General features: G+C 37.6%; 1 protein-coding gene across 1 annotated transcript in view; it reads right to left on the bottom strand.

The window, feature by feature from the left end:
* Positions 1-835: 835 nt before the first annotated feature.
* The window catches only part of SYT10 (synaptotagmin 10), a 35,232-nt gene continuing 21,473 nt past the window's right edge, over positions 836-14,594 (bottom strand). Inside the window, exons 4-7 of the mRNA XM_072849756.1 lie at positions 4,143-4,263; positions 3,608-3,779; positions 1,996-2,125; positions 836-907 (exon numbers count right to left, since the gene is read on the bottom strand). Of these exons, the coding sequence (XP_072705857.1) occupies positions 836-907; positions 1,996-2,125; positions 3,608-3,779; positions 4,143-4,263 (495 nt within the window). The remainder of the gene's footprint in view (positions 908-1,995; positions 2,126-3,607; positions 3,780-4,142; positions 4,264-14,594) is intronic.

The raw sequence follows: 14,594 nt of genomic DNA, 5'->3' as shown, positions 1-14,594 counted from the left end.
ACCCGTACGTGTGCTGTTCAGTGCCACGCAGAGACATCCAAGCTAGCTCTTCATCAGCTGGTGGGTAGCTGAAGCAAAACAGCCGCTGAGTATAGCTACCTGCCTGGGCCACGTGCCTGGTTGTTTTGCTGGACAGGCTAATGAGTTCCTGTAGGTGCAGTGGGCGTCTTGATTGCTGGAAGATTATAACTGCATAGATCCAGTTGTGAATCCTGTTCCATAGAGGCTGAACTAAAACCCAGTGAAGCCAGTTAGGGTCCTTCTCATGGGCTTCAGTGGGCTTTTGATCAACCCTTCCTCCCTGCCCAAGGAATGAACTGACTTTCCAAACACTCAAAACATGACAACAGTTGTTTTTTCATGCAACATTCAGTTTGAAGTGTTATCTTGAGAAGTCATCCAGGATTTAGTGCAATTTATAAGAAATTTACTACAAGAGCTATATATGACTATTTGCTCTTCCACAAAAGAATTAGGCATTACAAGCTGCAGTGGTTTTGAATTGCTTAAGGGATTTTTTTTTTTTTCTGATTTCTTTGTCTATGCAAAGATATAGGCCATATCAAAACACTGCTTGGATATGACACTGGCTATATGCCAGCGAGAAAACAGGTGAATGAATTTGTATGAGGAAGAATTATATTTGGCTCAAGTCAACTTCATTCATACATTAAGAAATTATTATAAACTGTAATATAAGACTTAGAATAGGAAAAATGTATTTTAATAAAAAAATATGGATACAGTTCATCTGCGGAAGCCAAACCTTCTATTTATGTAGATGTGAGCTACAAGGGAGCTTTGGACACTGAAGACGATGAATCCACTCTTGTCTCTAGGGCGTAAGCGGTGGTTTTGGTGATGAACAAGATCCCTGGCTATCAAAACTGGTTGCTCGGCCAGGTAGCTGCAAGAAAAGTGTTAGTTTTACAAATGTCATTATATCTGGCCATGCATCACAGTCATTTCAGAGGATGAGAGACTCCCTCAAAGAAGAACCTGAATCACATCTAGACCCTTTCTGGATCAAGGTCTCCAGCAAAACTAATAATGGAAAGAAAATTCCTGAAGTGAGCTCCTAAAAATGCCTCTCACTCATTCCACAGGAGTGGGTTTATTTCACCAGTCAGGGGTGGTACATAGCCCAGAGAAAGCCATGAACCTCTGAAAAGAGGCTTCTCTGCTGCACTGACTCAGTTTCCCTCTCCTCACACTTTAGGTGTTTTACTGAAGCCTTGCTGTTGGGCTTTTCTTACCTGTCACTGGAGATGCTGTGCAGCCATGTGCTACACTGTGGGGAAAAAAAATGGCCTGTGAGCCTCAGACAGCAACTCATTTTTCTACAGAGATTGGGTTTGGGGAGGGCTAAACAGTGTGTCCTCTGTGTCCCAAAGCAAGGCCTGCTGCTTCTTGAGGGTTCAATATGAATCTTTCTGAACCCAAAGCTGTGAGCATTTTGCATACAGAAAACCAGTAGAATGTGGCCACAGCAGGTTGAAGACGGAATCCAAGCCCAGGGACTTGTAGATATAATCACCCGTGCATTTGAATAAACTTCCAGTAAGTGTCTGAGTAACTTTGGAGGTAGCTGCTGGTATGTTGCCTCAACTTAGCCTAATTGGCAGGCCAGTTACAGATTAATGTTTTAGCAACATAACTGTTCATGCTAAAGATTTTTGAATAGGAAATGATTTATTTTGAAATACTTGCAAATGATCTTTTGTAAGTGGATGTAAGCTCCTTACCATAATCTCTGGAAATTTCAAATGTCTTAATTGTTTAATGTTACAATGCTGTCAGCGCATCATGGAAACTTTTGAAGTGGTGCATTTAAGTAACCAATAAACCCATGCAACTAGATTTAGGTTGTGCTAAGGATCTTACAGCTGCTCCATAGATGCTGCACTGATTTTCATGATTCTCAGAAGCACATAAGTGTGAGAGAGACAAAAACATCCAATATACTGAGAAGGAGAGAATTTTGCTACTTCTTACCTCTACTAGTGGATGCCAGTGAGTTATTGGTTTACGTGGGTAAGCCAACATTTCATTCCAATGATCTCTTCCAAGCCCTTCAGCATCAATTCCTGTCCGACATACCCCAATGACCTCATTGTGTCCTACTCTGAGAATTGCAGAGGCAGAATTTTTTTAATAAAAATAGTTTCAATAACATCTGCTATATAATTCAGTTTACTGATTTAGTGCAGCACAGAATACATGCCTAAAGTTTTCACATTATTTATTACAGATATAAGTTTTAGTGGTAGCATAGTAATATTAAGTTCTCTAATGGTAGCATCAAAAACCTCCAGCCACTACCAGAGTGCTTCTAGCAGCTATAAAAATAGCAATGAAGACATAACCTTTGCCATTAAAAGGTTACAACCCAAATGGCACAAGGACAGAAAAGGACCATAATACATTAAATGATCTAGAAGGAAAACATGCTTAAATTTTGTGGGAGAGGAAGATGAAGGAAGATGGTGGGGGTTACATTTCCTGCTGCAAATGCTTCAGATGTCATTACACACTATATCTCCCGCCTCTAATTCTTGTGGTCATTGGAACTTCAGCCAAAAATGTGAAAGAGAGGGGTACAGCTGTAATAGGCTATACCTTAATACTTCATACTCCTGGCAGCGCCATAGAGTTGTTGAGGGACTCCAGACAGTAGTTTTCTGTACCTTGCCTATAGGTACCTTAGAATAATGCTTCCTAACTTCCTGTTAGCAAATGCTTTGAAAGGAGCAGCTGAAGAGGACTGAAAGTGTGCAAGTTGCTGTGCTCTTCTCCCCCTAAAAGCACCGCAGTGCCACTTTCACCTATGACTGAGAAGGTCTTCCTGACAGAAGTTGGAGGATGATCAGAAATCTGATGGTGAGGAAAAATAATCTGAAGGTTCGTGTTACTACACTGGACTTTCACTGTTTATCTGCCCTGCAGTCTCAAGAGCTCATTACTAATAGCATTTGAACGAAGCGGACTTGGCTCAGGCATGATTCTGTCAGTCACTGTCTAGTTTAACCTGCAGTCCTTGAGCTACTCTAAGCAGGAATATCTTCCTGTCAGTTCTCAGTGAGGACATTGATAATTGAGGCTCAGATGTGTTATCAGTGAGCACTGAACCCAAAGCTTACAAAGCTTCTTTATTGAGTCAAATTAAGGATTAATTATGAATTAATTCAATTAGGTAATAAGCATATAATTCTTTTTTAGTAATCCAAATTTTCTTTGATTTCAAATATCTGGCATTTAAATAGAAATTAGAGGTGTGAGAGTCTTTTTTAAACTGAGACATACCTAATTTATAAAGCTTTTACATAGTCCAGCCACTAGATGGGGACAGAAATGTATGCCAATGCTAGTGGCCCATAAGAAGATTGAGCCATGTTTCTTCCTCATCACAGTTATTTATGATGCACATAAAATGGCCTGAGCTCTAAAAGGCATGGAAGCTTTAAACCTCTTCAGGAAAAGACCCGAAGGCTTTATCTTTTGTGACACTGAACCGACTTGAAAGTTCAGGGAGGCAGAAAGCAGTCGCTTGCAATGATCAGGTAACCTCTCACTGAAGATTAATGTTCAGAAAGCAAACTGTGCTTACCGATCGTAATCCATCACTGCAATGGAGAGGCTGACCTGGTCCACATTCTCTGGAGGGATGTCAAAGATGATGGCCTCGTTATAAACGGGATTGAGCGTGTTCTTCTTCGTGGTCGTTTTCCGCTTTTTCAGTCTTCGACCTTCACACATTAGCGACACTTTGACATATGGATCTGTGTAACAGATAATCATTTGTGGGCATTTGGACTCAATGGCATTCAAATGTGTAGCATAAGAGCAATATTTTTTTGTAGGAATGTCATATTGATAAGCCAAAAAATTACAAATATTTTAATGACCCTCGCAAACACTGCTTTCAATATGCTGTCAATGCAAAGGAAAGGTATAGGCATTCTGAACAGACATACCAACTGACAGACCAAGGATAGTCAGTAGATCTGAACAGGGCCTATACCCATCCTCCTGCTACTTCCATTTCACAACCATGCTAAACACAAAAAAACCCCAAGGAGTTCCTATTTGTCCCCTTCCTGAACAGACTCTGCCTTGTTATTTAAAAAAAGAAGTAGATTCACCTGATGCGCCAGTTATATCCATTGCTTTGAGATTCCTACATTTGATGACTGTAAATGTCATTCTCCCAGCAGTAGGCAAATAACAGAGGGAAAACATGATCTCACCCAAATCTATGCTTTCCTGAAAAAGAAAAGCAATTATTAGAAATCTGACCATATTGCCAAAAATTCAGTTCAGATCATGCAAAAATTTAATTTTTTTTTAAACATGGAGACTTCTTTTGCAGCCTCAGATGCTTTTGAAGAGGTCACAAACAATTTTCAGAAATTATTTCTATAAAATACGGAAAGAGTACCAACAGGATAATATTTTAGTGGCAGGATCTAGAATTACTAAACTGAGAAATTAAAACACAAGCAGAGCCAAAACTTTACAGATTCCTGATACGTTTGTGTTGAATTCACACAAATGAAAAGGTGCTGAATGTAGAATGTCAAGTTCTGATGTTGACAAGACTCAGACTCCATCCTCCCCAATGGAAAGAAATATGGTGGAATATTTAGATTACACACATTTACCTGCCTTTTAGCCACTGGAATTTATGTAGGAGATTTATTTCTGCACACATGTATGCATATGAAAAGTTTATACTGTCTAAGTCTTTGAAAAGATTAATGAGCCTGTAAAAGTTGCTGGCTTTATTGCTCTTACTGTTCTTTGAGGGGTTGTTCTGTTTTAGAGAAAAGCAAAGCAAAGGAGTAGCACCTACAACTTTCCTGGCTCAAGGGCAATTTTTTTGGGGATAATATATTTGTAAAGATGGATAAGGTCCATCTTAATAATCCTCACAAAGAGAGTGTTTCTACATTGAGACAATGTGCTGTGAATTCATGCAATATGATGTTGCTATACAGTTCAGGCGCTACAACAGTTGAGAAATGTAATCTAAGGAAGAAATGTTCTATCAATTCTTATTTTTTCTTTTCTCACAGTTATATAATTATCCTAATACCACAAAAGTTTAGTTGTTGAGATGTTAGTAATGTTGTAAATTCCTAATTCCTGTTCTTCTAGTATTTTAAAAACACCCCCAAAAAAGCTCAAAGAAAATTGCATATTAAGAACAACTGAGGATTTTTAACTACGAGCCTGTAAGGAGCAGGTAAGGAAGTCACTTCTGTAAGGCAGCCATTCTCAAGCACGGTCACGTGACCTCAAATAGTAATTTCTTTGACTATTACTAAAAAGCTTATTTTTAATATCCCAGCTTCAATATTTTATCTGTCAAACATCCAGCTACCCCAAGAGTACAAATTTGTTTGACAACTACTGGATTTATGGTACAGCTGTTCTAGCATCAGAATGCAAGCATGATATATTTTTAAATGATACATACTAAAATAATGATTGCTGTGTAGATGACAAATACATTTCTTATAGTTATGAGAGAGACTGGGGCTTCTTGTTCACATTTTTCAGCTGCTTATATGAACAGTTTTATTGACTTCCTTTGGGTTAATGCTCTGTCCAAATTTAAATAGGTACTTTAGATCTTTCTTGAGTAAAGATGGACTTAATCACATGCTTCAGATTATTTTTTTTTCCCTGCATTGCAGACTCTAGATGGAAGAATGCAGTTTTAGAATAGCTTTACATTCTCTGTTGCACTGTTGATAAAATATTGACTTTTGTGTAGGTTGGTCAATTCACACATTCAGTCATTTTGCTGGTATTCTGTTCTGAGAATTAACAGATTGATAAGCATGTGAACATGCACTGTGGGCAAATTTCATGCTTGTCAGGATTTCAGGATTTCAGATTTCTCAGGATTTCAAAACGATTTAGCTCATTCAGTCCACATTGGATAAATACAGCTATTTGACATCTCCTTAGCCCAACCCTTTACCTTGCCACACAGAGCGCAGAATTTTGTGCCACAGAGTACATTAACAAAATCACTTTTCTATTTCAGAAAACTTAAATAAAACTTGAACAAATTAAGTGTAATTCCTTTCACTCATTTGTTGAAGTGGCAAGTGCTCTCTGTTATATTTTACAGTTTTTGCCATATCTGAAAACTGTTTTAAGCACAGCTTCTGTTGCTAGCATTACTTTCTGAATTCAGTTTGATCGTTTTTTCTCATATCCATATGTGAAAGAGATCTCACTCTTTTGTTTGAAAAGGAAATATAGTTCCCCCACATCCAGTGCTTCAAAGTTTAAGGTCTATGTTGAGGGAGGTGATGAAGATGAGGTGGACCAAAAAACACAGTGGACAGCTCATAAAAGGGACTAATTCTTCCTTCTTCAGAGAGATGACTTGTGTAGGTGAATAGAGAAAAAATAATTTTTGCAAGATGGGAGTATGAACTTGAGTATTCTATTATTTCTTTTTCAAGAGCAATTGGATAGACACTCAAAGGTTTGGGTGAGCTCAAATGATAAACAAGAATACAGACAGACAGGACTATTTACCATGACTTAAATACTTTACAAGAAACATTGCTCAAAATACTTGCAAAACTCCATATGGTGGTTACTCTACCCTACTTTTCTGAAGAGCAGAGAAAAGCATCAGTGCTTAACAAAATGGCAATGGTTTGAGGCTTATGCTCAGTCCTTTTCCTTTCCTTTCTGAACACCATGTACTGAAGTTATATTGAAAAAGAGCTTGGAAAATCCCCTGCAATCAAACCTAGTGATTTGACCATGCAATGAATAAGCAAGATGCCTTAATGCAAAAAGAAATGCTTGGACAGCAAATGAGGGGTATCTTTTCGCTCCACACAGCAGACTGTCCAAACGGCAGATGTACTGAAGTTACCGGAGCTCTGTAACCTGTGTACTGACTACTCAGTTTGAAGTGGTAAGGGATGGTTTTAGGATTGGGAAAAGGCTCTCTACCACTCCACTGTTTATGCAGGCATTTTCTGACACCTATGACCTATAACTGGAAAAAATGTGGCTTGTGCTGCCCTGAAATGTCCGATTTTCATTTTGTGGAACAACACTCATGATGCTCTATGCTCTATTTCAGTAGATAAATTCTGCAGTAGACTAGAATAGATATTATTTCAAATAAACACTCTTGTCTATATAAAAGATATTTATAAGTCATGCATTGTAAGATCAAAGGGCTAGAAATAAAATCAGTAGTTACCCTGCACTAGTCCGTAGACACCATTTAACTCTTCTGGTGGAGAGAACTGGCTGTCCTAGATTGCCACCACGGACTAGGAGTTCCCATGGTCCTCAGATCAAGTTCAAATACAAGTCCTTTCAGAATCCTTTGAAACAACTCCGATGATTTTATCTTTTTAATTTAATTTGGTACTAGTTGTGGCATCTGATGTTTGGTAGACAGTGCCTTTTTGGTTAGTAAGGAATAGAAAGTCCTAATACTTTTACTCAGTTTCTACTCTGAATATCTGTCAAGATTGGTGGTCTTTCTTCACACTCGGGTGAAGTGAGTACATTTTGCTAGGAGCTCCAGAAGTCATAGGGCAACTGGGGATTAAGATATTAAAATGCATCATTAAAATAAATATTCTTTGGAACTCAATCACACAGGGTGAAGCCCAAGATTTATGAACTTTTAAATGTTCTTTTGAAGGTTTAAGATTAAAATTATGCATATATATATGACAGCATCAGAGACTGGGTATTGGGTAAAATGTCTGGAATATCACCATTCCCCCCCTCCCTTTTTTTTTTGTTAACTTGAGCACTACAGGTTCATGAATTTGGAGCTGAAAACACAGGTTCAGACCGACATAATGAACAAAGTAAGGCTCAGTGTTTAAACTTCTCATGGCAGTCTTTGTCTACCACATCGATTATCATGAGTAATATTTTTAAATGCCCTGGATCCTTAAGCATTACTGATTTTAATTGAGATTTAAAAATAGGATTTAAATTACTTCAGAATCCCAGTGCTCTAGAAAATTTGTATTTCTCTCACTTTATAATACACTAGATAATTAAGTTCACATAACTTATCTGACGGGAACCCTTCAGTACAAGCAAATCTGAGGAAGCCAAGGCACAGACTATCCTCAACAATCGCATCTGCATTACAGTCCACTTCAAGCAAAACACGACTCAGAAGACACAAGCCTGGACCCAGTGGTTGCCATTCATGCAAATGCAAAAAAATTTTAACTATGCTTCAGATTGTCTCACATGTATCATATAGTCAACTGGAATTGCACATTACTTAGGTAACTCCCATGAAATTTTCTCTCTTTCCTAGGCCTATTTTGAGTTTTTCTTTTTCTTTCTAAATTAAACTTAGATTTCAATTAACAGCTAGCTTTACAGATGCTTATAATGATTCCCCCCCACTGACTTCCAATAACGGGTACAGAAAAACCAGCATTGAGCACAGCTGCACTAATGCAAAAGGAAGCATTTGTTGGTACTGCATATCTCTTCTTCATTTATTTCCCTTTTGTGTACACAAGCCATCATACAGAACTAAGGAACTGGAACAGTGGTAAGCACTATACCAGCTTCAATTATTTTTATGGCTCCCAGTTTACCTCACTATCCAATCCATTTGCTGGTACAGCAATGGTAGAACAAAATAAAACAAAGAAAGCACTGACCTCAAATGCATATGTCAGCTATTCAGATGAACTTGGGTTTTTTAGCTACACTACAGAATACAGGTTCTTCAAATAGCATAATTCTCATCCCACATAAGCAACCACACTTGAATGGATGTGCTAATAACTTTTTCCATTAGGTTACCAAGGATCTGTCCACATCCCCTGCTTTATAGGCTCTTGGGAAATCAGTCCAGGGGCTGGCAAAGTCAGATGAAAATTGGTCCTTATTTTATTATTTTTGTTATCTGATCCACTGGACACCAGTGCTCTCATTTTCACACTTACGCCTGTAGAAGAAGTAGCAGCATTTCTACAGAGGCTGGGCTCCCTACTCATAATACGGATAAACAGTGGAGGCACGTGAGGAGAAGTTTTAAGCCCTTGTAGGGGAGCATTGGTTAGTCTGATCAAGTATTTAGAACCACTCCTGCTGGAGAAAGCATTTCTGTTTCTTACTCCTTTTAATTTTCCCAGTTGTTTCCACTAAATTCAACTGAAGAGGCATCTTTTAGCCAGGAACCTCCGCAAATTCAGTGAGGAAGTTAGGCAGAGATCTTTCCATGCTCAGGGTAGTTTCTTCTCACATATCACCACTCATAATCCTAAACTGAATGGGAGAAATTATTTACTGACAGTGTAAGAACTTGCATAATCTCCCTCCTATATTCCAAGATCTTCACTGGTTTCATATGCCAGCAGGAGTGAAAATCTTATAGGGAGTTGATACATGAAATAAGGTGTCATTTTTGCACCATTTTTTAAATCACAAATGAACTCTAGGCCATTTTTTTACTGATGGTTGTTTCTTCTTCTTTTCTCTTGGTTTTTGAAGCTTTGCAATTCAAACAAAGTCTTAAAAGAGCAACTCAGTATGGATTCTTACAATAAGCTATGTAAATGTTACTGGAACTAAAAAAAGTATACACTTGTATTGTTACTGGAGTGTCATTAATTTCCATGGTTAAAATAGCAAGTATTTGCACAATTAATACTGCATTAGAAATGGAATTCCCTAAAAAACATCTTCATTGGCACTTTTGTTATCATTCAGATTATCATAATCTACAGCAATTAATAATTTTAACTCTTAATTGAGTTTTAATATCCAGAACTACTTTCCTATTAATTGCAATTTAAATGATGTTTTGAAGATTGCATTTGGGAATAGCATAGTGAAAATACAAAGGGCGGCATGAAGTTATTTTGTACTTGATTCCTAAACAAGTGATTTGCAAATTTTTTTCTCTTCATTTTCCTGCTGTATTTTGGGTAAGCGTCTGTACTAAGTAATAATACTTTTATAGATATCAAAGAAGCTATTCAGGCATTTACATTCCTAGACTTTTAGCTTCTTCTTTTAGTCACACTGAAAATTCCTTTTCTGTATAGCATACAAATTAAAAAAAAACATTGTCAGAATTAGACCTTTGGATTACTTGAATACACAGGAAGACAATTCCTCCAAAGGACAGATTTATCTATTTTTTTCTTGTTCTGTTTAGAAACATATTACATATATATAAATTCCTGCTTTCCAATAAAAACTATTAAACTCAAGTTTCAAGAATCAGGGATAAAATAAAACATAATGATAAATGTTGGGGGTTGGATGGAAAGAAAAGAGAGAAACCTGTTCCGTCAGACAGTTAGTCAAGAATGTATGAAGACATTTATGGTTTTGAGGTATAGATTAAGAGTAAAAAGAATGATAGGATTGAGCAGTACAGAAATCTACCAGTCTGTCTTTTTTCTCATTGTTGCATTTAGAATTTGATGGCATTTGTGCTATCACAGAAATTGTCAAAAGTTACATGAAGCTTGAACTGCAGAGCTAATTCTGCCACCTCTCAAGGGGATTTTACTTTGGAAACCTTGTCCCCACAGCTAATATTTATTTTCCTCTCCTGTTATTCTTTGCATATCAAATCCAGCTCTTTTTCTTCCTCCGAGCACCACTTATTGATCGAGCTGTTGTCCTGGGAAATGAATCAATGAGGTTTGTCTTTGTTCTTGACTCTGTGGAAGACAGTATGGAAGCAGTGGGGCCTGTTGCTCTATAATGACTGTGTCTTCTGCTTGTGGAGGCGTAATGCTTGTTTTAGCCTGACATCCTGATTGTTCTGGGTAAGCGCAGCTCCTGATTGCAGTCCTGATTGCAAAGAGAGAACTCCCTGAGATAGCACGCTGGGTCCACCAGGCTGAATGCTCTCAGTAGCACCCCAGGAAGCCTCCTGGGTGCTTCTTTTGTCACTCGCTCTGTATGTAACCATCTGTCTTGTGCACCAGGGGGGTAGTTTCATCTTGCCAGGCAGCAAGGAAGCCCATTCCTGCTTCAGAACAGCTGAGAACAGACGTATTTCTGTGAACTAACCATGGCATCTACTGGCACGTGAATGAAACAAAATGTATGCAGCTTCCAACACAAAGATGCTCTTCTGAAGCAGCAATGCATTGACTGCAAAGAGATTATTTGCAGTGAGAAACGCAGAGAGCACTTAGGGCACAGCAGATCAGTCAAGCCGTGCACCTTAGCATAGCTACCATGGTACCACCTGGTACCACCATGGACACAGAGATATTAACTTCCCTTGAGGAAACCATATTCTTAATTCTTCTAACATTTCTTACTTTTAAGGTAGACTGAAAGTAGCAGTTTGCCTCTAGAAAAGCAGAATATTCAAATAATTTATTATTTCAAATGAAAAGAAACATTCAATAATAATAGAAACCTTCCGTGCTTTCAGTAACTGGACAGAAACCCACCCTTTCTCCATCATCTTTTCTAGTTATCGCCCAGAACTAAAGCAATCCCAAACCTAAATGAAAAACCTCAACATGTTTTCTGTAAAGACTGACCCAGGGTATTTGCTCATGTACTCAGGAGCAGGTGATCACATGAATCCTTTATGTCACCAGCCCTGATGAGAAATGACAAGAGCCAGCTATTCTCGGCTTTAAAGGGGCTGTTCCCATTATAGAGATGATAAATGTTTCTATATTGACAAGCTTTTACTCTTTCACACATTTAACATTGTCTTAAAGCTTTTATGTACATTTCCAGAAACAGGAATAGTCTAAGTCCATTCTGATGAGGATGGCTAATTGTAGAGCATAGTCCCCTACATTGCTGGTGATAAAACATTTCCTGACAGTGCTGCTCTTTGAACACTAAGGACTTTCTTATAGGACAAAACTTATAATGTGGCCTCAAAGTTTGACCACCATAAGACAAACCTTTGTCAGCTCTATACCACTATTGTCCTACTCCAAGTAAGGTCTAATGTGCCAATTTTTGTCCACTTACGAATAGAGAACTATGGAGAAAACTAAGCAAAGACAATGCCTGCAAGTACTCTGGATGAACTGCAGAGGTGGGCTTCATTCTTGCTTGATCAGGAAGTCAGAAGAATCTCTTTCCATAACAGAGGCCAACAGCTAGCAGGATTACTTGGGTGACATCCTACTCTGGCAAGTGTTTGAGCTAGATCTATTGAGACAAATGTTACTGTCCCGTTTATTAAAAGAAGGTATCTAAGCACTTCTGTCTTTTCCAGCAATGCTTTTCCAGAAATGCTATTCCAAATGCTTTAGAAACAGCAATCACACATCATGTACATCACATGAAGGCTGTGTCCTTACAAAACCTTCTTTTATATCCCACTTCACAAATGAGAAAACTGTAGCACTGAAATGCCTGGTGTTGGGAAACTAAATAATAATCAAGTTCCATCGTCTACATGAGATAATTCAAGAGGCTACAAACATATGACAGCTGCATGACTAACATCCCCGAGAGACTACCACTGTGCTGGAAATGGCTTTCATCTAAATTCTGAGCCCTATTTTTTTTTTTTTCCAATTGCATAGTTTCCTATAATTGGTTACACTAACAGAGTTCACAGAATACCTTTGGAACGAAAATATTTCTGACAGTCACTTGCCAATTATTTTACGCAATGACGTTAGAGCTTTCCAAAGCAATCAATCATTTTAAAAAGTATAAGGGGAAGTTAATAAACTTTTACATCCAGAAAGTGTTAGATCACAAGTGGTGGTCTTTTTGCCTAAACAATTTTACAACACTGAATATTTGCACTTAAGTGCTTGCTAGCAATTCCAATAAATGAGTTTTCTTTTTTTAAAGTATGCGGTGTATTTTGATAGTAACAAAACCTCAGAAATACATGCAAAACTCACAAGCACTTTGCAGAAACAGAAGCTAGATATGTTGACTAAACAATCCACTTGGTATCATTTGCTTGCCTCTGACGTTATGAATTAATGTCCTAAAGTGTATTAAGAATTATGGTATTCCAATATACTGAACAACCTTTATAGGTGGTCCAAAGCTGCCTCTTGAGGTTTTTTGAATTAATCAAACAAACAGAAGTAAATGATGGATTATTTATTGAAAATTAAATCACCCATATATAAGCAAAATTTGGGGATATTAATATAATCAGATATCTAGGATAATTCTTTTCCACAACTGATTTTACACCAAATTCACCTTGATAATTTAACATTAAGAAATGAAAATGCTTTAGCACTTACAACAGGTACATGCTACATGTTATACAATAGCTGCAGGTTTTCAACATAACATATAATAGAGAAACAATGATAAGAATGAAAAATTAAAGGAACAAAATACAAACTATAAAAGATGAATAAATATCAACAGTTGAAAATCATAAGAATAAAAATGAGCAAGTGGGGAGGCCAATCCTGCACTTGTATAAAATAATTTCAAATTACTATTATGAGCAAAAAAAAAAGTATTAAAACTGTGGATTCCCACAGAGTCATTGGTTTTACGGCCAAAAGGACTGAGTGCAACCATCCAGTCTGATTTTCTCCAGACTGTATTTCCTGTACCAAATAAAAACTCTTTATGGATGTGCAAGCAAATATTTTAAAAATTATGTTAACTACTGACAGAAAGTCTTTGCATAGCAGAGAATCTCTCGATCTCCTGTGGTAACTTCCTTCACTGATAAAATGTTGCAGTTCATTTCCTTGGTAAATCTGTCTAGTAGGTGTTCAACTCCGAGACTGTGGAGCCTCATGTCATAAAAATAGGTTATTTCCAAGCAGGTTATAGGAATGATTTTTACCCTCACCCTATCTTCTGAATAGAAAATTCTTGACTATGGAAGAGATGTAAAAGACTCAAAGCTGAGGAGAGGCTACTTCTGCTCTGTTTTTTAAGTTTTGGACCAATCCTTTGATCTATCACTTCTACCATTTTCTACGATCTATCATTTAGCAACAGCATGAGCAAACCACTGGGTGTAGGAAGCATGTCTGAACAAAAGGCTGAAAAACTTCACAGAACATACAACAAAACAGAGCAGAGGTGAAGAAGGAAAAAGCATGAGAGAAATATATTTGCAGAATGGCATCTTGGTTCCTATGCTCTACTGCGTAAGTAAGGACCTTCCCACTGAGACAGCCAGTTTGTTTTTTAAAGATTCTTTATGAACACCAAAGCATGCTTGCCTGGAGTACAGTTATTCTTCACTAATTGTAGAACCAGATAGATCTTTTTTTTCAAGGCTTAATCCAAGTCCATTTGACTCTGGCAAGCATTAGCTAGTTATTTAATTGCTAGTTAGTGACTCTGGTAAACTTTAGATCGGGTGCTTAAGACCATAATTCCCCACTGATTAACATCTTATGCACTGTTTATTCCCGTGCAGGATTGGCTCCCTCATCTTATGGTTTCTGAAATGGCAGAACTAGAAACCTTTATTACTAACCAATTTTAATCTACATGAAACAGCTGAAGTAAAACACAAGGCAGCACACATTGCACATATAGTAACAGGACATCTCATAGGAGGGTTTCATTTTGCCAGGAAAAATCAATTCAGTCAGTTTCTTACATAATTTTCTGAG

This window comes from Ciconia boyciana, chromosome 1, assembly GCF_034638445.1.
Source record: "Ciconia boyciana chromosome 1, ASM3463844v1, whole genome shotgun sequence".
Lineage (NCBI taxonomy): Eukaryota > Metazoa > Chordata > Aves > Ciconiiformes > Ciconiidae > Ciconia > Ciconia boyciana.
This window is presented reverse-complemented; position numbering and strand designations above follow the sequence as displayed.